The following is a 24,619-nucleotide window of genomic DNA, read 5'->3' on the forward strand; positions in this document are numbered from 1 at the left end:
CAGGACCCTTCTTCAGAAATGAGGGAGGAGGAAGGGATCTGGGAAGGAAATACGGAGAGGAGGGGTGGGACTGACGAAGGTAGTTGGGATGGTGATAGGTGAGTCCTGGTAGGGAGTGATGGGGATTGCTCAGTGAGGTGGGAGAAAATATGGACACTTGAATCAGGTCAATGAGGTTGGGATGAGAGGGAGGGTTGGTCATGGGATGAGGCTGGGGGGTGGGGAGATTTTGAGACTGGTAAAGTTGACATTTCAGGTATTGCGCTGTCGGCTCCCGAGGTGGAATATGAGATGCTGCTCCTCCAGTTTCTGGCTGGTGTCATTGTGACACCAGAGGAGGCCCAGGATGGACATGTCACCCAGGGAGTGGGAGGGGGAGGGGGAGTTGAAATGGTTCACGGCCGGAAGGTGTTGTCGTTTGTCACAAACAGAGCGCAGACATTCTACAAAAAGGTCTCCAAGCCTCTGCTTCGTCTCACCGATGTAGAGGAGGCCACATCAGGAAAAGCCGATGCAATAGACCACATCAGCAGATGTGCAGGTGAAGCTCTGTCTGATGGTTTGTTTGGTGCCTTGAATAGAGGTGAGGGGGGAAGTTGTAGGGGCAGGTGTAGCACTTCCTGCGGCTGCAAGGCAAGATGTCTGGGGTGGTGGGGCTAGTGGGGAGTGTGGAGCAGACAAGGGAGTCATGGAGAGAGTGGTCCCTACGAAAGGCAGATAGGGGCGGGGAGGGAAATATCTCTTTGGTTGTGGGGTCAGATTGTAGGTGGCGGAAGTGGCGGAGGATGATACGTTGGATATAGAGGCACCAAACAAATCTTTCAAATCAGACAGATGTTCACCTGCACATCCGTCAATGTGGTCTATTGCATCAGCTGTTCATGGTGTGGCTTCCTCCTCATTGGTGAGACCAAGCAGAGGCTCAGAGGCCACTTTGTAGAGCATCTGTGCTCAGTTCACGACAAACAACAACACCTTCCGGCCATTTCAACTCCCCCTCCCACTCCCTGGGTGACATGTCCATCCTGGGCCTCCTCCAGTGTCACAATGACACCACCCAGAAACTGGAGGAGCAGCATCTCATATTCCACCTCGGGAGTCTACAGCCCAAAGGCCGAAATGTGGACTTCACAAGTTTCAATATCTCCCCAACCCCAGCCTCATCCCATGGCCAATGCTCCCTCTCATCGCCGCCTCCTTGACCTGATATAACTTGACACAACCTGTCCATCTTCTCTCCCACCTGTCTGCTCCTCCCACCTCACTGACCAATCCCTACCACTGCCCACCTGCACTCACCTTTCACCATCCCACCTACCTGCCCCACCCCCACCCGTCCTCTCTCTACTTATTTCAGAGCTCCCGTACTCCTCCCTCATTTCTGAAGAAGGGTTTCGACCCGAAACATCAACTTTCCCACTCCTTTGATGCTGCCTGGCCTGCTGTGCTCCTCCATTAACTTCATCATTAACTCACAATGCTTTCGCTAATTTGAAATTTTATGTCTGTTATTGTATGTTGGAAGGCAACTGTAATTCTTTCAGATTTGGAGCACAAAATTATCCAGGTACTTTTCGTCCTCTCGGCCAATACACACTTGGAGTTGAATTGAATAGTCCAAAAACAAAGTCTACAATGAAAACAAAACTAACTTTTATCTGCAATACAAACCCAGCGAATAACAAGTGAAAATTAAATACGGAGAATGTAAAATGGTTGTAATCTGTATTAAAAGTACAGAATGGGAACCTGTGTACCAGGCTTTCCTTCAGGACCCGGTATTCCTTGCTGGCCTTTTAATCCCTGTGGAGATGAAAACATATTTTAGATCAAACTGCATATGAAACAAGAGGATAAAATAATTGAGACATCCTAATGATTAATGGCTGAAAATAATTGAAAAGCTACAAACAGCAATCTTAAGTTGTGACAATGTCTAAATAAAAACCAGAAGAACTGCGGATCCTGTAAATCAGGAACAAAAACAAAGTTGATGGCGAAGGTCAGCAGGTCTGGCAGTTTTCTGTGAAGAAAATACAACAGAGTTAACGTTTCGGCTCTGGTGACTCTTTCTCAGCTGGACTTGAAATGCTTACTCTGTTTTTTTCCTTCACAGACGCTGCCAGACCTACTGAGCTTTTCCAGCAACTTTGTTTTTGTGAAAATGTCTTTCCTGTTTGACGAAATTGGAATTTATGCGAGTAAATGAAAAATAAAACTCAACAGTAAGATAGTGTACATGAATACATTGCAAGTATTGACTTTTGAAGTAGAATCACTAACATTTACTAGTCAGCCTGTGTGTTTAGACTTGCCATACCAAGGTTAGCCACAAAAAGTACTGCATGTATTAATGTGTGATGTGTAAAGGTAATTCTATTCTTGATGCCTGTGTTTTTAAAAGAGGAGACAGGGTTGAAGGTTAACTTGGACAGGGAGGTCAGATCAGACATTAGTGGGTGGAAGTTTGTGCTCCCAAAGATAACGAGCTTGAAGGTGGAAAGACAAATTAATTAGGTTCTGACGATGAGTCACCAGGCTTGAAATGTGAAGAACAAAGAACAAAGAAACCTACAGCACTGGAACAGGCCCTTCGGCCCTCCAAGCCTGCGCCGATCAAGATCCTCTGTCTAACCTGTCATCTATTTTCTAACGGTCTGTGTCCATTTGCTCCCTGCCCATCCATGTACCTGTCCAAATATATCTTAAAAGACGCTAATGTGTCTGTGTCTACCACCTCTGCTGGCAACACATTCCAGGCACCCACCACCCTGCTTTCTTCCCAGAGATACTGCCAGATCTGCAGAGTACCTTCAGCCTCTCCTGTTTTTGTTTAATTGGGGAACAGACATACCAAAACATTCCTTCCTCCACTAGAATTATGTTCTGTGTGAAAAGAGTCATGGTTAACCTTCCTGTGCCCCTGCCAATTGAGATGTGTAAATTGCCTTTTATGGCCACTCAAGTTCATTAGCTTCCTCCGTATAGATTAACCTAGCTGCATGTGGAACTGTCCTAATGTAGCATGGCTTTTCTCTTTTTGTTAATAATGGTTAATATACCTAAAAGTTAGTGTAAGCTGTAATTGGTGTTGAGATGAAGTAGGCTACATCTTCTTTTCAGTGCCAACAGCCTCTTCTGCATAGATTTATTTGTGGCCCAACCTCTACCACATACTACTGAACAGTGCCTCAGGCTGGCACGGGAAGGAGGGCTGGTGACAATACTTTATCCCAGCCAGAAGCCACCTGTGGTTAGTACCTGGCCATCAAATCGTATTTTAGCAGGGGGAGATTTTTTTTATCAAAAGCAATCAGTGCCTCATCAAGATACTGGACTTAGAGCAGGTCATGTTCATTGACAGCTACCCCTCATTGCCCATGTTTCAAGACCCCTGAATCTTGCAAGCCCCATGTCCAGAAACCAGTGCCTCATACATATCACTTCTACCTTGGTCCTCCAAAAGTATGGGTACCCTACTAGCAGCAACCCTAGCCTCCTCCATGGAACTGCTAATCCTATATCTGGCCAGCATCTGGAGGGACCTGCACTTCTGGGGTTTGAATCCAGGTGAAGGCCAACTATGGTTGATCAGTCAACGTCGCATTTTATCCAACACCCAATTCTAATTTCCATTGGCTTCATTGGAATTGAAAATCAGACAGGGTCAAGGATAGATAATAAAATGTGAGGCTGGATGAACACAGCAGGCCAAGCAGCATCTCAGGAGCACAAAAGCTGACGTTTCGGGCTTAGACCCTTCATCAGAGAGGAAGGGTCTAGGCCCGAAACGTCAGCTTTTGTGCTCCTGAGATGCTGCTTGGCCTGCTGTGTTCATCCAGCCTCACATTTTATTATCTTGGAATTCTCCAGCATCTGCAGTTCCCATTATCCCAGGGTCAAGGATAGATTGCATGGTGAATTTTATCCTGTGGCTGCAAGGTCAATTTTAATCCCATGCTCTTCCATGTCATTGAAGAGAAAAGCAAATGGAAACTTCTCAGACATGTTTTTGCAGTAGGTTGGAGATTTTCTGCAGCCCATGTGAACTTGAAAAGAGTATGATATAGTTTCCTGAAGAGGGAATTGTGTTCCCTAGCTTTAGTGGGCTCATGACCTTACGGAGAATTGATTCCAGAATTATTCTGACAGTCAGAACTTCCTGTAAATCAATCTGAACAAAGCAGAACCTCTGAATTACTAAAAATATGGTCTATTTTGTTACTTCTGTTGCAGGATGCAACCCAAATTATTCACTCCTGTGCAGGGAGCCAGAAATAAATATATTTTATTTGTCACCGAACCTTCCTGAAATTAAGGTTACAATTGTGATAAACTGAACACATTGACCTCAGAGATTATTTTCTGGTTGGCTAATTGTGATTATAAAATAAACTTTTGAACTACAGTGCTCAGCACACTAGGTTCAAGATAATGGCTTCATTATGTTATCATCACAGAAGTTTGAGATTTTACTGTATTTCAATAAAATGTATCTGATGTTGAGAAATAACACACAATATCATGGAGATGTTACTAGAACTAGCATAGACACAATGGGCCAAAAGATCTTCTGGAATGCATTATAAGGTTCTGATTCTCTGACCATTTTGACCTTGTGCTGTATTAAGCCATTATGCCTTGCTTCATCATTGTCACACATACTCTTCCAAATATACATATTTCAACAAAGTAAATCTCAGTAATTTCACTTACTGCTGGTCCAGGTAATCCTACTAATCCTCGCTGACCTACGCGTCCCTGTTTTTAAAAAGAAAACACAATCAATTTAAATAATTGATCAAAAGGGACTGCAGACTAATGACTGTCAGAAAATCTGTTCACTTCAGCAACGTATTCTCAACTGTTGCATGGTTTTGGAAAAAGCTGTTCATTTTTTTAAAACACCAGGGAACAGAAGTGATCAATTAAGTACTATTTATGACAGGATGGCTTGAAGAGGATGCCATGTTGTTTGGTCAGAAGTAGATTGAATTGAAAAACACCATTTAGAGTCTTTGGCCGAGCGCAAATCTAGCTAACAGCAGAAACGTGTGCAACTCATTCACATTTCATAATGAAATCCTCTGACAATCCTTCGTTAGAATGAGTTACTGATCTGAAACATCAACTTTGTTTCTTCTCTCTACAAATACTCCCAGACAATCTCAGTATTTCCAACATTTTTGGCTTTTATTTCAATAGTCATTGTCTCAAGGTTCCTGGTAAATACTTCTGTCTCCAAAATCAACATTTCCATGTGAACAAGAAATATTTCAGAAACATAAATTAAAAATTTCTGTTGGAAGCCTACTTGTGGAAATTCAAACAGAATGACTTATTATTGACAATATTTGTCTACTCACAATATCAGGCTTCGATAGCAAAGAGGGGACAGGCTATGTGGAAAAGTGAGTTCATTGGAGCTGATGGTGAAAGAAGCTGTCTAATAAACAGGCACATATAAAACAACAAAAATGTTTCCTTATAATACACAAAATACCATGTGATACATATTATATATGGGGTAGAGCTTTCTGCCATCATATAACTGCTTATCCCTTCAAAGCATTTTTCCAAAACATACAAACCTTGTGCCCTCTGGATCCTTGAATTCCTTTGGGGCCATCAGATCCTCTGTTGCCCTGAGATGGATAACAAAAAAGAAACAGCATTTGGAGAGAACATAAATTCCTTCTAATTCTTATGGCTATTTTTAAGTATCTTAGAGCAACCTGGGAAATAGAAGGAGACATAGGCCGTCTTTCCCTTGCAGCTACTCTGCCATTTAATAAGATCATGGCTGATCTACTGATCTCAGCTACACTTTCCTATTCACCAAACCCTATAAGGCCTAATTCCTTTATCTAACAAAACTCTATCCGGCCAAGCCTTGAATAAATTTAAAGGCTCAGCGTCCAATATCTTCTAGGGAAGAGAACTGCACACTTTATCAATCTTCTGTAAGATTTAAAAAGATCACCTATGTTCTGAAAGGAAGATCTCTCATGCTTAAACAATATTCCGCAGTTTTAGTCTCCTACATAAGAGGAAACATCCTTCTGATGTCCACCCTATCCAGTCCCCTCAACATATTGTACGTTTCAATAACAGCACCTCTCATTCTTCCAGATGTCAACCAATATAGGCCTGACCTATTTACATTTTTTTCACAAGACAAGCCTTCTATACCAGGAAAGAGTCATAGAGTCATATGGTACAGAAAGAGACCCTTTGGTTCAACCAATCCATATTGAACAAAATCCCAGCCTAAACTAGTCCCACCTGCCTGCTCCTGGTCCATAAGCTTCCAAAACTTTCCCATTCATGTACAGGTGCTAAGTCAAGTGAATATTTTCTAATTAGCTTCTAAAGCATTTCTTTTACAAACAGAGAGGCCAAATCTGGACACAATACTTCAGGTATAGTCTCAGCATTCCCTGTACAGCCGTAATAAAACTTACTTACTATCACATTCCAGCCAATATTCCTAATCATTTGCTGCACCTGCAAAATATCCTTAGACCATCAGATCCCTTCCTATCATTAAGTCCTGCAATCTCTCTCCATTTAAATAGCAGACTATTTTCCTGTTCTTGCTGCTAGAAAGAACAAATTCACATTTGTTCACATTATAATTCATCTGCCAATCTCCTCTCTGATACTTTCCAGTACAAAACTTATGATTTTCCTTAATGTAATTCATATTCTTATAATTTTAATTTGGTTAATGTGGTAATAGTAATTATTCTCTTGTCTAATTAAGGAAGGAGAAAACAAAAGAAGCCTGTGTTTTGTTCCCACTTAAAGGGAAATTGGAACAAACCTAACATTTAAGCCAGGTATGACCAAGGAGGTAATGATGACTGATGCAACAGGCTGAAACTTTGATGGAATAAACCTGTGATTGCCAAGCCCATAACTGGAGGATGATCTATCTCAACATACTTCTATATTGGTAAACTACAATCTGATGGCCCATTAAATTCCGCGAGCCCCAGTGCATACGCTGAGATCCCCTAAGCATTGGCGTTCGCCAATGTGATCTCAAGCTCCCTACCACAAAGCATTACTGCAGATACCTGGACTGAAAATCTGAAATGATGACAAAAATGTTGGAACCATTCACCAGGTGGAGTAGCATTTGGGGAGGAGATAAAAGGAGAGTTAATGTTTTGGGCTAAAGTCCATCTATTTGAACTGGTAAGAAAAGTCTTCACCCAGAAATATCAACACTACCCTCCTTTCACTACAGATGTTGCCTGGTGTGTTGAATGTGTCCAGCATTTTCTTAATTCATTCCTGCATTTTTGAAACTTGGATGAATGTGATTTGCGCTTACAAGGTTTGTGCTGTATATGAGACAAATTAAGCCTAACAGGGATGTTTTGAAATAACGTCTTGACTTAGGTTTTGATCAATGTGATTCACCTGTTCCACTAATCAAATCTCACGTAACCTTATAGTGAAACAAGCACATATTTGCCAAGCTAATACAAATGTAAATTACAAAGTAATTTTGGTAATATCCTACTGTCAGAATGGGTAAAGAAACACGTGATAAGATGCATTTCTAAAAAAAAAGTGATACTATGTTCAGTTACTTAGACTGTGATAAATTGGATTTTTGACTATGCATAATACATCAGATGGACAGGGATAAGAGTATTACCAATTTTCACGTACTAGACAATCTTGATCTTGTGCTCCTGCATATGGTTTCAAGATTTTTTTAGGTTCTTCTAATTCATTTTGACCAATTTGCACAGGATCATTCTATTTAGGTATGGATTTGGCTTCCTACATGTTGTCCTGCTTGTCTTCCATAACTTTGCTGAAAACTCTGGAAAGTGGCATGAATAATATTAACACGATTTATCTGAGGTTTCCTCAACTGTTCCACCAATGGTAAGAGGCACTAGTGGGTAAGTCTCCCCAGCAATTCATTTTAATTATAGTGCAAAACAGACAATTGAGCTATTCAAATTGTTTCTAGTACCTCACGGTCAGTAAAAACACAGACATTTAGGTCTTCTCACTGATTTTTGATTATTAAGCTTAAGTTCTTGTTAGAACTTACATCAGAACCTCTCAAAACTGACCTTGGGTCCTACAGGTCCTTGCTGTCCTTTAAGACCCATGACTCCGTCCTCACCCTGAAATAATGGTTACAAAATGAATATTAAACAAATGACAAATTACTCATTTTTCTCAAAGAGAGGAAATAGCCATGCAATGCATCAAAATATTACACACTCAAAATTCTTTAAATGGCAACATGATTAAATAAAAGGTAATAAATAATTGATCATAGTTGTCATCTACGTGAGCTAAAATTTATCCAACTAAACTGGGTGTATTAAACCTTTCCTCTTCACTACGCACTTTGGAATTAAATTTCTACAAGAGTTTTCCTGGATTACTACCAAAATTCCAGCTCTCTTTTTAAATCAAAGCCATCTGCATATTGGGAAGTTTGAATCAAAATGTATTGTGTAGGAACTTCCAATTTCATCACTCGACTTTGCAAAATGCAATGTATCAAGGGAAAAATATGCACGAGAGCTGTACCATTACATTGCAGCTGTACTATATTCATGCAGTTGTCCACCTTTGCTAAAGTGTTGAGGATGCAGAATTGTAAAATTCTTGCAAAAATTCAGAATTACTGGAACAAAATGGAGGTTTTCATGTCTAATAATGTTCAACATGTACTTCTCAACCATCCAATACAAAGATTCATGTGCAAAACAAAACATGATATTTAGAACAATTCTGCTCATTATGACGACTTTATAACAACAACAACACATACTAATTTCAATATAGGGGAAAACAAAATCTTTTAAATGAGTATTAAATAATGTTAGGTATAAAGTGTCTTCTTTTTCCCCTACAAGATAGTTATGAGTGAAGTATATTTGACCTGTCTGTGTTTTTATTTTCAGTCATTCACAGACTGTGGGCATCAATAGGTGTGCCAGAACGTTTTGCCCATTCCTTAATTGCTGCCTGATCAGAGTGGCTTTATTAGGGTCATTTCTGAGGACAGTGAAAAGTTCTGGAATCACATGCGGGACAGACTTGATAAGAGTGACAGATTTGCTCCCTAAAGGATATTAGTTAACAAGGCGGGGTTTTACAAAAATTGATACATAGTCGCCAATAGAATAGTTTGTTTTTATTTCCAGATTTCTAATGAATTCAAAGTACACCATTTTCTATGTTCCTACAGCATTAGCCTGAGGTTCTGATTACCAGTCTGGTGACATTACCACTACTGGACGGCCTCCATTTCAATGTTCACCCTTTACTCAGAAGCTCCAGTAAAAGCCCAAAGCTCACACTACAGGAGTGGGATTTCAATAAATGTGATAAACCAAACAAAATAATGTACAGGTGACAGGGCCTTTGGGTTTTAAATTGGAAGATGAAGAGAAGTGTAATGGGGTATGTTGCTCCACAGTTTTGAAGCCTTCAGTACAAAATAGAAAAGCTGAGTAGTGCAATGTCTCCTGATTTCGACACAGTACGGATAAAGATACGACAAACCTTGAAAAGTGTTCTTTCCATGAGCAAGTAAAAGAATTACAGGTATATAGATCTTTATGTCAGTGAAATAAAGAGAGATGAATAAACAATTTCAATTTGTTTCATGATCAGTCTTTCTGAGGAACTCACATCAGGTCCAACTGCTCCAATCTGTCCCTTATGCCCAAAATTTCCAGGAATGCCAGGTGGCCCTCTTGGTCCTAGGAATCCTTTTTTACCTGGTGACCCAGATGGCCCCTAAAAATAACAAAGTTCATTATTCATCAATCAGATATTCCATCATTTCTTCCTTGTTTAAAGACCTAAAGTAACATGTTGTAAAGTCTCTATTTCTGGATTAAATAATATGCAGAAATTTTTAAATAAAGTTCTATTGTTGAGGTGGAAATTCTGAAACTCATTGGTTCCAGTTCGTTACCACTAGACAATCATCCTTTTTGCAATGTAAAACCTTTACTACACATTATTTTGAAACATATTTACTTCAGTGGAGCAGTCATTGGAATTAATACATTTTTCAATGCACAATATAATATTTAGAACAACAAGTAGGGACTATATTCCAAATTTTCTCAGCCAAATTAAAATAGAATCTATATCTGCTTCACCTCAATGTAGATCATGCCATTGTTAATTTAAATTATTCCCACTGACCACTTCTTCTGACTTCAGCTAAACGATAACTTCTAAAGTAAATATTAAATTATCCCAATGTGTGGTGGGCCTTTCCAAATGAGAACAACAGATGTCCTTCTTTAATTCCTTTTTTCACTTTTCCCAACTTACTGAATATATCCTGCAGCCTCATTCTTGCCTGCATTCCATCATTACCCCCATCTACCAAGGCCATCACAGAAATACACTTTAAATCTATACTAATTCATAAATTTTCTACTCATAACAGTGAAGGCTAGTGCTGCTAACTAAAATCTTTCCCATTATTGCCTCCCACTAGTTAACATAAGGCAGACCAGGTATAGCACATTAGGTATAAAGCAAATGTCTAAATCCAGAAAAATTATTCCGCAATTTTCATTGGAGCAATAAACATTAAAACGAAAAATGAGACCCTGACTTTTTTTATGAAGGTTATTGAAGTCAAGCTAATCTGAGCATTTAAAAAGGAAATAGGTTAAGAGTTGAAGGAAAGTTTTAAATGAGATGGAGTGAGTTCCGACAATCAGAATTTGTGAGTATGAATTTCTGATCTATTTTTAAAATGTGAGAGTGAACATACAAGGTGCCAACTCCCTCTACTGCCAACTCATTCCATCATTTCAATCTCTTCCAGGAAGGGGAAAATTATGCCTGTGGCAGAGAAAATGTAATTTGGCCCTCTAACCAATTAGATGTGCTCACCTACTCTTTCCTGATAACTCTATTATCAAGTTGGAACAACACCGGTAAATGTTTTCAGGTTACAAGAAGTTCCTGTTGAATCAACATGACACAGCACTGAGGTACTCAAGCGTGATTTGGAAGGTAAAGGCAATTTCAGTGTAGTTTTGTACGTGTTGTGTTTGCACGTACAGGTCTGGTTTGAAGGTGTTAAAGGTTAAAGTAGTGATTGTCCCATATCGTCTGACAGGAAGACAATCCTTGCAGCAGGAGATGGGCATTGGGACTATGTGGAAGTCCCAACATGGCTAACATGAGGAAATTGTCCAGAACGTTTAAACTTCTGTGAGGCAATTACTCAGCATCTAGAACCCTCAAAAGCATCTCCAACTCTGAATCACAGTCAGAGACTTGAACAGAACTAGAATCATTGAATCCTTACAGTATGGCAATAAGCCATTCAGCACATCGCGTTTGCATCAACCCTCTGACAAGCTTTCCACCCAAATAGTTACTTTGGAAAGGTTAGAGGGATTAAAATCTGTCCTGACTCCTTGGTTAATGTTTCAAGTAATGGTTTGCATTTTCAGAGGTGTAGCAATCTCAAAGATTGTGACTCCTTCCCTTCATTTTTATAAAAGAAGAGAGCTCTACATTTCAGAGAGGAGATGTCGATAAGGACTCCGCCTGTTTGATTTAAAAGTTTTTAAGGCATTTAGATTTTTGATTACCAAGTGGATGTCAGATTTTCAGGGGTATGCGGAAATGGAGAGTTGAGGTTAAAATCAGATCAATCATGGCTTTATTGAAAGCAGGTTCAAAGGGGTAAGTGGTTTTCTCTTGTTCCTTGTTTGCATGGTTGCATTGAAGTTACTCAGGGACCCGATGAGCAGCTCCCATCTATGCTGGAATAATGGCAGTGGCCATCAGAAAATTTGGGCCATTGCATTTAATGACTCACAAACTGAAATGAAAGCAAGTTATAAGGAAATGGTCTCATAACTATAGAAAGCCAATCAGTGCAGTCTGTGTAAATGTTTTCCTCCGCATGTCTACCTTTACAGAAAATAAATTGCACGCTGTATCATTTGCAATGACGAGTGACACGGTTTAAATGTTCAAACAAAAAAATCATTCATTAGCCAAACTACCCCCTTGCCACTTACTTCACTCACCGACACTCACTGTCCAGGAATGTGTAAATAACATTGATTGTTAAATAACCAAGACTTTATACATGAAGAATTATTAAAACACAATTTATTCAATGTTAATGAATGTCAATTCTAGTCAATCGCATTGTCACACTTTCTGCAAATACATTTTACCCATTATCTCTAAAGCACCTATATTCTTTCATAACATGCCACATTAAGAGTTGTTGTTCTCAGTTTGTATGGTATCTGCTCATTCCTGCGATGGTGTGCCTCTCCTGGAGAGTACTGCTCCTGTGGAGAACATTTCATCAGAGCAAGAAACTTGTCTCTCAGATTCAGTGTCCCTGCTGACCTGATAATCTCTAGAACACATAAAGCTGTCATTGCCAATTCTCTTATTTGATGGAAATCTGCTTATTATTCTGTGCCCCAGCACAACTGTACGCCTTTAGCAATGAGCTTTCATAGGTGTTCACACACTCATGACAAATTACACATGAACATCGCTGGACAGTCCATGAATCCAACAAATTGTTGCATCGGGTTCATATCTGTTGGATGCTGCATCTCTGCTACAGTTCTCATCAAGGTAGGATCCATGACCTATGTACTTGATTTCAGGCAGCTTCAATTGCATCTCTCTGTTGTTCAGCTTCAGATCCATTTCTGTTGAAGGGTCCTGCCCTGAAGCGTCAGCTTTCCTGCAGCTCTGGTGCTGCCTGGCCTGTGATTCTCCAGGTCTACGCTGTCTTGTTATCTGATAAGGTCTCTGTAGCATTTGCATTAGATTCAGACTGATGTCCACAATCTCATCATCAACAGAAGAGCAGATCATCTACAATAGTTGTGACTCCAGGAGACTATGTTATGCTGTTTCACTGATGCTCCTCCAGTGCAGTGCAAATATCAAACAACATATAAAACCATCTATATCTCCTGAATGACATCCAGAATGTAGTTAGAAAACTGCTACTTTTGTTCAGCTTCATGAAAATTAAACAAACTTTGCATCAACATTACTAGAAAGTTCAAAGTATGGCTTCAGAATCTCTCGTTTGGGTTCTTTGTTCCTCAGGGAAGTTTCGGGTACGATGCAGCTTGTCATATTCTTTTTCCAGCACTGATAACAGAAAATCATTCATATTTACTAATCCTTTTCTTTCAACTCCATAGTTATTTTATTGTTTTTTCACTGAGACTAGAACATATTCTAATTATGGTTCACATCTGTTTTCATTCCCAAAACAAAAGGGAATGGGAATCTCACAGCCATTCCGATTCAGTGTTGCAAATATTGTTGTTTTAATATTTTCTTGCTTTATTTTTGCAATAGCTGGTTCTCTTACAACTCTGAACAGTTTCTTAATCTCAGCATCACACTTCTGATATCACGTTCCCAGTATTTTGTTTAATGGTCGTCACAAACTATAGTGAAGGCAAGTTTCAGCAGGATTCACTTGACTCTGGTAAACCAGCCATTATAAAATGTATGAACGTATTTCACTTGCCACCCAATCCACTTGCCACATTACCACCTATGCACCTCCATCCTACTCAGATGCCAGTCTATCCAGGTCCCATCTTAACCTCTTCATCACTTACCTCTTCCCTACCCCCTTGCCACTTACTTCACTCACCGACACTCATTGTCCAGGAATGTATAAATAACATTGATTGTTAAATAACCAAGACTTTATACATTTAGAATTATTAAAATACAATTTATTCAATGTTTATAAACTAAAAAATTAAAATTGGTCAATGATAACATTAAATGTTTAAAAGAAATAGAAGAAATATTTTCTTAAAAACATAATACCTGTAAAATTCTAAAGAGTTTATTAAACTTATCACACAGTTCAATACTGTCTGTTTGCTGCTCTTTGTGGGCTTTCCCAGTTCTTCTGATCTCATAAGGAACATGGTTACAATTGCCCTGTACTGCACTGAAAACTTTTATTTACGATGTAAGCTCCTGTAATCAGCCATGGTTGACAGCCATCAAAATGCAGGGGCAGATAGGTGAGTAGATTTTCCTACAACTAGAATCAGTTGGACAGTTCCAATGCCACTTGGAGATAGAACATAGAACATAGAACGTAAGAACATAGAAAAGTACAGCACAGTACAGGCCCTTTGGCCCACGATGTTGTGCCATGGAATAATCCTAATCCAAAAAATAACCTAACCTAAATTCCTCTCAATTCACTGCTGTCCATGTGCATGTCCAGCAGTCACTTAAATGCCACTATTGACTTCGCTTCCACGACTACCACTGGTAAACAATTCCATGTGCCCACAACTCTCTGGGTGAAGAACCTCCCTCTGACGTCTCCTCTATACCTTCCTCCTAACACCTTAAAAGTATGACCCCTCGTGGCAGTCAATCCTGCTCTGGGGAAAAGTCTCTGGCTATCAACTCTATCCATGCCTCTCATTACCTTGTACACCTCGATCAGGTTATCTCTCTTCCTCCTTCTCTCCAGAGAGAAAAGTCCGAGCTCAGTCAACCTCTCCTCATAAGACAAGCCCTCCAGTCCAGGCAGCATCCTGGTAAAACTCCTTTGCACCCTCTCCAAAGCCTCCACATCTTTCCTATAATAGTGTGACCAGAACTGGATACAATATTCCAAGTGTCATCTCACCAGGGTTTTGTAGAGCTGCAGCATAACTCGCGGCTCTTAAACTCAATCCCCCTGTTAATGAAAGCCAAAACACCATATGCTTTCTTAACAACCTTATCCACCTGGGTGACAACTTTGAGGGAGCTATGCACTTGAACACCAAGGTCCCGCTGTTCCTCCACACAGCCGAGAATTCTGCCTTTAATCCTATATTTAGCATTTAAGTTCGACCTTCCAAAATGCATCACTTCGCACTTATCCAGGTTGAACTCCATCTGCCATTTCTCAGCCCAGCTCTGCATTCTGCCAATGTCTCGCTGAAGCCTCCAATAGCTCTCAATACTATCAACTAGAATGGAGATCTGGTCCATTATTCTTTGTTCCTGTCCTATTTCCTCATATTAAATGAGCAGTTATTTTGCTCAATGCAGCATCGAGAGACAATCAGTGTGGATGATCCTTGTTGCTAGCATTGCATTGAGACATTTTATTTGTAACATTGCCACTAAGCTGCATGTTGTTCTGTGCTGAGCATGCCGACATGAATCACGGCATTAGCTTCCTGCTCCAGAAATCGCTACCATGTATGGACCTCAGAGATCCGTGTGAAAGAACAAAGAAGTAGGAATGCTGTTTATACGGTGTATACCAAATTTCCAACATGATGTGTTCGTTGATGTTTGAAAAACTAACATAATGTTACATTATGCAGCAAATTGAATTCACTTTGGTACATTCAGAAAGAGCCACTTTAATTTTGCAACCATCCTAGTCTCATTAGTCATTTTAACGCATGCAAAGCTTCACAACTTAACAAATTAACATATTTTCTGTTTCAAAATGTAAATCTGATGGATAAAAGGTTTCCTTTAAATTTCCAGTGATCAATATTTTAAAGATTATACTAATTTATATGGTTCACACTCTAAACTTACAATTGTTTCAATTTTGATGCACTGGTAACAATAGGAATTTCAAACATAATTTGAAGAAAAATATGGATAATGGGTTGGGGTTTGCTGATTAATTTCAATCTTGAGCTTTCCAGTTTAAGAGCACTTTTAAGACTACAATAAGTCTTAATGAATATCAAATAACACCTGTGGTGCTAAATATGATTTTTTACAAATGTGATTTGATTTGCTTTGATTTATTGTTGTCACATGGACCTAAGTACAGTGAAAAGTTCTGTTTTGCGAGCAGTGCAGGCAGATTAAATGTGAGGTTGATTCTTTCAAGTTTTAATTACAACTAAAATTAAGAAAGTAAGTCATTTCTTATTTTATTATTATTAAACCTTCATGCTCAAAATCCAATCTTTCTTTCATTCTCCATCGCTCCTCTTGGATGTGAGTAAATATTGAATTAAATATTCTGACACTTCTCAACTCAGACTTTGCATTGCTTCAGTCTGGTTTGTTAAGAAGATACACTGTTGTTTACTTGATCACACTCATCACTGATGTCCTGCAGAAAGTTCTCCACATTTAGATCTTGAATTTACAATATGTTCCATGCAAATGCCTGATAGAAAGTCTGTGAGCAAGCGTTCAGGACATAAGCCAGCCCAAACAGTTTTATATGAAAATACTATCACATATTTATGCACAAATAACAGTTAAAGCTAAAGTTGAATTAATCTTTTGATACTTACAGTATCCCCTTTCTCTCCAGGGTCCCCAGGTGCACCATCTGATGCTCTTGACCCCTGTCAAAGTATTAAAGCCATTGTTAGCAATCTCAAAATAACGTGAATGAATTTGGATTGAATCATCAAATAATTGTCCAATTTTCTTTTATTTGGTGGAGATGAACAGGTGATATTTCCTTCTAGCGAAGCACATAAGAACTTGGACATGATTCAATTAGGTGTGCATGCTCCAGAATGTCTTAAGTCAACATTACAAGGTTTCATGCTTGTACCTGTGACCAATTGGAAAACCTACAGCTTTGATATTTTCAGAAGATTTCCTGTAATAATACTCTCAGATCACTAACTGCCGGGCTTCATTATATTTAATCCTCCAAACAATTTCTAAACAAATCTGTCACTATCCTTTGGGTTTACACGTTACATGCCATTCGCTGAGCTGAGAGAATCAGTGGACAATTTACTTTTAACCTTGTCTAAGACACCTTGGCCCATGCCTAACTTGATGCACAGATAACCTAAAGAACATTCTGCTAATTTTGTCCCAGACTTATCAAGAACTACCAAGCCTTTCCTCAGCATCTATGCAAAATGGCATGTCAAAGATCAGGAACAACTGGAATGACTGAACATTCCAATTATCTCAAGATACGAAGTGAAGGATCCTGCAACAGAACCAGAATAAATTAACATTTGGTGGTGCTTACAATGGCAAAGGTTTTGGCAACTGGGTGTTAGGTAATAACCATGCAAGCTCATTGGTATATCCGGCACTGATATCAGCTCCCCGCCTCCCATCCCCTGGATTGATCCAAGCATCAGCATCTCATCTTCAGGTGGTCTAGCAAGAGTTCTACCATGGCCCTGGTCAAAGAATGGATGATATTGGTTCTATGTCTGGCCTCAGTTAGGGGTTTGTGTAATAGAGTCAACAGTCGTGGTTGCAGAGAGTTCTCCTTGTATCCCAGCGACCATCCTTATGACACATCTGGAACACGAGCATTCTCAATGATACAGACATTGCGGCTGCTCCCAGGTACCTGGCACAGATGTCTAAGGTGTGATTCTAATGATCACAGTTGGCTTTATTTCATTGATAGAATGGAACCCATTTTCCAATGCTGACTTCAGCTACATTATGATATCAGTCTGTCAATAAAATGTACTTAACAATTGTTCATGCCTAAACCTAATGCCTGGGCTGCAGCATGACTTTGTCACAAAGAAATGAGGTGAAGTGGTGTCATTTGGAACAAACACGAAAAGCTTCTTGACTTTGTGTCTGTGCTAAGCACTAAGGCAAGACAAAAGTACAGTGAAAATTGTGCTCTTGCTGAGGAGGCAAAGAACTAAAAGTGAAAGCAAGACAAGGCAGGGATGCTGTTAGCATCAAAGTAGGCACAAAGTTAGTAATGCTGAGACAGAGTGTAAGCAGTCCTCTAATGCAGCCAGGCTGAATTATGACAATAGACAATACACAATAGACAATAGGTGCTGGAGTAGGCCATTCAGCCCTTCGAGCCAGCACCACCATTCATTATGATCATGGCTGATCATCCACAATCAGTATCCTGTTCCTGCCTTATCCCCATAACCTTTGACTCCACTATCTTTAAGAGCTCTATCTATCTCTTTCTTGAAAGTATCCAGAGAGTTGGCCTCCACTGCCTTCTGGGGCAGAGCATTCCATGTATCCACAACTCTCTGGGTGAAGAAGATTTTCCTCAACTCTGTTCTATGTGGCCTACCCCTCATTTTTAAACTGTGACCTCTGGTTCTGGACTCACCCATCAGCGGAAACATGCTTTCTGCCTCCAGAGTGTCCAATCCCTTAATAATCTTATACGCCTCAATCAGAACCCCTCTCAGCCTTCTAATCTCAAGTGTATACAAGCCCAGTCGCTCCAATCTTCCAACAGATGATAGTCCCGCCATTCCGGGAATTGACCTCATGAACCTACGCTGCACTCCCTCAATAGCCAGAATGTCCTTCCTCAATTTTGGAGACCAAAACTGCGCACAATACTCCAGGTGCGGTCTCACCAGAGCCCTGTACAGCTGCAGAAGGACCTCTTTGCTCCTGTGCTCAATTCTTACATTGGTGCTTATCCCAGCATGCAAAGTGTCCTCAAAGAGGCATTCCAATGAAAGGTGCCAGTGAGCTCCAAGACACAGTGTGTAGTGCAGAACTATCTTGCAAATGAATCAAGAATATGCCATGAGGATGTAGTGAGGCTTGTATGTCTCACAGGTCTGTGGACATGAGGCACTACCCTTGAAGTTTCCCTGAACTATTGTTTCCTGGTGTCCAAGAACAGAGGTCTAGAGGAACAAGTGGCAAGCTGGAGTCACCAGGTAGCCACTGTGACTTACAGGTCACAAATGATCACCATCTAGTTTCTATCCAGTGGTTTGGAGAATGGGGAACTGAATATTAATGAGGTGAGATAAGGTATGGTAATCAGTCTCCAGCTGCTCACAAGTGAGAATCCCGTCTCACCATTCAACACTTTGTTGGAACATTGTCATTGAGAACTCCTCATTGGCCATCTCACTCAACTTTCCAAACATTCTTGGCAATGCCCGCATCATTCAGCTCCTGGCAAAACTCCGCCCTTCATACTTTTATCTATATTTGAGAATAACCTTTGATAATAACGTTGAAGCAATCACAGGTATCATTAATTGCTACATTGTGAAATAATTAAAAATCAATCTTACTGGCTCGCCTGGTAGACCTCTGATACCTGGCATTCCAATCACACCCTGAAAGAGATATAGTAATTTGATTTAGCACAGTTATAAGAAGTTTAATTTAAGAATTCAAATGAACAGCACAGTAGTATCCATTCACTCATAAAGCAAGTGTTTGACAATTGACCAGTGCGCTCTTACTGGACTGAATATTCAAGTGCAGCTTGTGTAAGAGGATTACTTTAGGAGCAACTTATACTCAGCCTCAAATCATCACATTTACTGCAAAGGCAATATAGTCCTTTTGACTTTTAAGTTATTCTCCTTTTAACAATACTTCGTAAACTTGCACCCAATAACGCTGTAATCTGTTATATTCAATGTCTAGTAATGCTTGGTAATCACACAATAAAAGCCTATTTGCGCAAATCTGCATTAAGCTCTGGTTCATTCTACTTTGACAGCTGAAACAGAAATTACTGCTGCTTTTTAGCAATTGGATTTTATTCCAGTAGCATCCTAGTAAGGTTTGTTTCAACATGTTTCAAATTGTCATGCTGGACATGAAAAGCTAAGCTAACGTTTGATACAAATTAATTTGTCTCTGCATCTAAGAAGAGAAGACAGAATGCATGCACAATTAAATCCTGAAATTGAAATCAGATAAGTATCTGATGTAAGAATAGGAGAGTAATTGAGAAATAGTGAGCATAACATATTTAGTTGCAATGTGCAAAATAGCTTTTAAGGATGAAGAGTCAAGATTGATTCTATTATAGAAATGGCAATATGCAAAGATATCAGTTGAATGGTTCCAAATTAGCTTGACGACAAAGCTAGCAATCCTGAGTCAATGTGGCTGTTTCCTGGAGAAATATAACATGAGCCGACTTTTTATAAAGATATTTTAGATCTAGGTGTGTGTCAGAGCAGGGCTAATTGGTCACAGGATGTGGGTAAGAGGCCAGCATTTACTGCCCTTCCCTAATTATGCTGGAAAAGGTGTTGGTCAGCTGGCTTCTTGCAAGTCCCCAGGCGACAGCGAAGGAATGACACAACCGTTCCAAATCAAGATGTGGTTTGGAGGGAAACTTGGAGAAGGTGGTGTTCTCATGTATCTTCTGCTCTGTTCTTCTAGATGGTAGAGCTTGCAGGTTTGGAAGATGATATCTGAGGAGGCTTAGTGAGTTACTGCAGTCCATCTGGTAGATGCCATTGTGCTTTAGTGATGGTGGGAGTGAATGTTGGAGGTGTTAGATGAGCTCCCAATCAAGTAGACTACTTTATCCTGTACATGTTGTGCCACATACCAACTTGAATTGGAACTACATCATCATTTCTTCACTGTTGCTGTGGGTGTATCTCCCCTTGTCCTCACACCCCCACAGATAATGGACTGTAACAGTTCAAGAAGACAGCTCTTCTTCTCAAGGGCAGATTGGAGAAAGCAATAAATGCTGGCTCTGCCAAACGATATCCACATCCAATGAACAACAAAAAAAAGTTTGAAACCATCATAATCCAAACACAACCAAAAACCTTAAACTTTAACCAAAGCCATACGTATGAGAGGAATGCTGGTGAAGGTCGATTGTATACATACACCCAAAGATATGGTATGTAAACAATGGGAATCACCTAAGTAAAATGTTCAACAGAAAGACATTTCATTCAAAACAAATATTCCGTAAGAAAATTCCATCTATGGTTTACTAAAGAGGTTAAGTTAAAACTAGTGACATGAAAGCTAACAAATTTAAAGGGAGACGTGATAAAAATTAAGCCACTAATAATAGAAAACAGCAGGAGGAATATAGAACATATAAGTAAGAAACATGACCAGAGTAGACTGGGTCGTGCAGGAAAAGCTTATTTTCTCAAGTTGCGAAGTCATTATTCAGGGAACTGAACAGTTAAACTGTTTATTAGACTTGCTACATCAAGAAATAGAGGCTAAAGCCATTGTATATTTTAGTGGATGAATTCTTGAACTTATAAAATGAAGGAAGAAATATGATTTCAGAGAAAGAACATGGCCTTTGGATTATTTGTGAATGTTTAACAAAGGACATACATGGAGATTTTGGGGTGAATGAGTTCCTGTAGTGAAAACATTAATAGGTCCAAAAATCAATTTGTAGCTAAATATTATGTTAAATTTAAGTACTTAAATTGTTAGATATATTCAAGGTGGTATGTGTACAGTTTTACCCTTGGGCCTTCAGAACCAGGCTCCCCTTTGGGCCCAGATGGTCCATCTTCACCCTGAAAAACACATTCTCTCATTATTACATTTAAATCAATTCCTTTTACATTTTGCAAGAGTTTGGCTTACAATAAAATTTCAATGGGGAAATTTCATCTTTACATCTTGCACCTGAAGTTGATAGCTATAAATTCTGGATGCGAGTTTGCTCGCTGAGCTGGAAGGTTCGTTTTCAGACGTTACGTCACCATTCTAGGTAACATCATCAGTGAGCCTCCGACGAAGCGCTGGTGTTATGTCCTGCTTTCTATTTATCTGGTTAGGTTTCCTTGGGTTGGTGATGTCATTTCCTGTGTTGGTGAAGTCATTTCCTGTTCTTTTTCTCAGGGGATGGTAGATTGGCTCCAAATCAATGTGTTTGTTGATGGAGTTCCTGTTGGAGTGCCATGCTTCTAGGAATTCTCATGCGTGTCTCTGTTTGGCTTGTCCTAGGATGGATGTGTTGTCCCAATCAAAGTGGTGTCCCTCCTCGTCTGTATGTAAGGATACTAGTGATAGTGGGTCATGTCGTTTTGTGGCTAGTTGATGTTCATGTATCCTGGTGGCTAGCTTTTTGCCTATTTGTCCAATGTAGTGTTTGTCACAGTTCTTGCAAGGTATTTTGTAGATGACGTTTGTTTTGCTTGTTGTCTGTATAGGGTCTTTTAAGTTCATTAGCTGCTGTTTTAGTGTATTGGTGGGTTTGTGGGCTACCCTGATGCCAAGAGGTCCGAGTAGTCTGGCAGTCATTTTGGAAATGTCTTTGATGCAGGGGAGAGTGGTTATGGTTTCTGAGCCCATTTTGTCTGTTTGTTTGGGTTTATTGCTGAGGAATCGGCGGACTTGATTCCTATCACCTATACAGCGTATTCAAAAGGAATGGGTACCCTATGAACACAGAATCGGCGGACTTGATTCCTATCACCTATACAGCGTATTCAAAAAGAACGGGTACCCAATGAACACAGTCCGCCGATTTCTCAGCAACAAACCCAAACAAACAGACAAAACGGGCCCAGAAACCATAACCACTCTCCCCTACATCAAAGACATTTCCGAAATGACTGCCAGACTACTCGGACCTCTTGGCATCAGGGTAGCCCACAAACCCACCAACACACTAAACCAGCAGCTAATGAACTTAAAAGACCCTATACAGACAACAAATAAAACGAACGTCATCTACAAAATACCTTGCAAGAACTGTGACAAACACTACATTGGACAAACTGGCAGAAAGCTAGCCACCAGGATACATGAACATCAACTAGCCACAAAACGACATGACCCACTATCACTCGTATCCTTACATACAGATGAGGAAGGACACCACTTTGATTGGGACAACACATCCATCCTAGGACAAGCCAAACAGAGACACGCACGAGAATTCCTAGAAGCATGGCATTCCAACCGGAACTCCATCAACAAACACATTGATTTGGAGCCAATCTACCATCCCCTGAGAAAAAGAACAGGAAATGACATCACCAATGCAGGAAATGACATCACCAACCCAAGGAAACCTAACCAGGTAAATAGAAAGTGGGACATAACACCAGCGCTTCATTGGAGGCTCACTGATGATGTTACCTAGAATGGTGACGAAATGTCTGAAAACGAACCTTCCAGCTCAGCGAGCAAACTCACATCCAGAACCTCAAACTGAGCTACAAATCTTCTCAAAACTCGCTAGCTATAAATTCTAATTGCAAATCCATATTTAATCAACTATGGGTTTATGTGTAGCAGGGTAGGTTGAAATAAAAATAAGCATGACAATGGCTACAATATTTTAAAAAACCATAAAAACTAGCCAACTTTCATTTGTCAACACATTGTTATGAAGGCACTTCCAATATTTGTTTTTGAGAACTTGTGTTTAAATGATGGTGGTAATCAATTAATTTAAAAAGTTGTTCAAGAGGTATGGATTTTTTTAGGGGTCGCAAAAAGAATACAAATACAAATTTACTGGGAGGCATGTGTTTTAAACTAATTTCTTGGACTTGTTTCCTGGGAGTCCCCTCTCTGAGTTTATGGTTGTCAGGAGTTGTAGCTGTCTGACATTGTTTGGAGTGTTGTAGAGAGTGTAGGCTGTTGAGATAGAGAAGCCACACAACTCATCCTTTCCCACCTTGATGAGAGAACCTTTCAGGTTGCCCAGTGTATGAGCTGAAGAAACTGATGTAGCCATGCTCTTGAAAAGCTTCTTGCACACCTCTTCCAGAATGAACACATTCAGAACTGAAGCTCCCTGTCCAGAAATTTCTACCGCCGAAAAGATCAAAAGGCAAGTGGGTAATTCTAAATCTGATCAGGGTCAGAAGTAGGGTTTCTGGCCTTGATCAGAATACCCGGGCCAATAACTTTATTCATCATTCAAGAAACCTCATTGGCTGATGATTTGTGTATTCTGAAACTGACATGTTACATATATAATTGGCCACATTGGTAACTTGGTAAAACAGTTGTGTACATGTAACAGAATCAGAGAAAGACAACACAGTCCTCCAACTTTGACCTTCACAACATGTAAGTAGAACCAAAAATCTGTAAAGTCAGTGTGTTTGGCAAAGTGAACACTGATCTTGCATTGAAAGCAAATTTATTTTGCCTCACTACTACAAATTATTTTTGCAAGCTCAACGAGAAGGAAACAATTTTGAACAATATTATATCAGTTGCTTGTTAAGTACCCTGGCCATTCAGCAATGGAGTCAATCAATTGAACTTCTTAAGCATGGTTAGGGTGGCATCTCACACCATTTTCTTTGTTGAATGCTAACACAATTTTTGCCTCCAATATGGTCCACCTATAATATAGTGCTTGTAAGTCCAAGTATTATTTAATATGAAGTGCAAATTACACTTGCTGCCTTATACAATGAATTCTGAACTGCTTTTCATAATTAAATTGTTAGGTCTGCTTGAATGGTCTATGAAGAAACAGGGTGAACTTAGTGGAAACAGAACTAAAGCTTTACGTATTAACAATATTTTACTTACAGGATCCCCCCTCGTACCAGCTAGTCCTTCTAATCCAGGACGGCCCTTGGGAATGAAAAGAAACATTTTGTTTGTGATCTGTTTGAATATCAGCAAGCAAAGAAAAGAGAAATCTAGTCAAATTGAACCAGCATTTCTCAGGATCAAGAAGTAACAACAGGGAACGTGTCAATCTGCTCCAGTCAGTTTATTGAAAACAAAACCCTCATCATTCTTGGTTCACAATGAGTTAAGCCAGAAAAAAATCAAGATTGTTGTTGTGCTTGCAGCCTCCTGCTGTCTCTCTTAAGAACCATAGGTCTAGTCGCCAAGAGCCTCATGGCCCTGATTGTAGCCGTATGGGACATAC

General features: G+C 39.8%; 1 protein-coding gene across 4 annotated transcripts in view; it reads right to left on the reverse strand.

Moving 5' to 3' along the window:
* Window positions 1-24,619, reverse strand: part of LOC125465535 (collagen alpha-1(I) chain-like) — a 335,639-nt gene that overhangs the window by 76,252 nt on the left and 234,768 nt on the right. For all 4 annotated transcript variants that reach the window (XR_007250272.2, XM_048559169.2, XM_048559168.2 and 1 more), the window contains 9 exons: window positions 24,271-24,315; window positions 21,228-21,281; window positions 19,044-19,088; window positions 16,326-16,379; window positions 9,682-9,789; window positions 8,103-8,156; window positions 5,592-5,645; window positions 4,717-4,761; window positions 1,750-1,803 (listed from right to left, as the gene is read on the reverse strand). Coding sequence is in view for 3 of the 4 variants with exons in the window: in XM_048559169.2 (XP_048415126.1) it covers window positions 1,750-1,803; window positions 4,717-4,761; window positions 5,592-5,645; window positions 8,103-8,156; window positions 9,682-9,789; window positions 16,326-16,379; window positions 19,044-19,088; window positions 21,228-21,281; window positions 24,271-24,315 (513 nt within the window). In the remaining variant the exon portion in view is untranslated. The remainder of the gene's footprint in view (window positions 1-1,749; window positions 1,804-4,716; window positions 4,762-5,591; window positions 5,646-8,102; window positions 8,157-9,681; window positions 9,790-16,325; window positions 16,380-19,043; window positions 19,089-21,227; window positions 21,282-24,270; window positions 24,316-24,619) is intronic.

This window comes from Stegostoma tigrinum, chromosome 29 (assembly GCF_030684315.1).
Source record: "Stegostoma tigrinum isolate sSteTig4 chromosome 29, sSteTig4.hap1, whole genome shotgun sequence".
NCBI classification, from domain to species: Eukaryota; Metazoa; Chordata; class Chondrichthyes; order Orectolobiformes; family Stegostomatidae; genus Stegostoma; species Stegostoma tigrinum.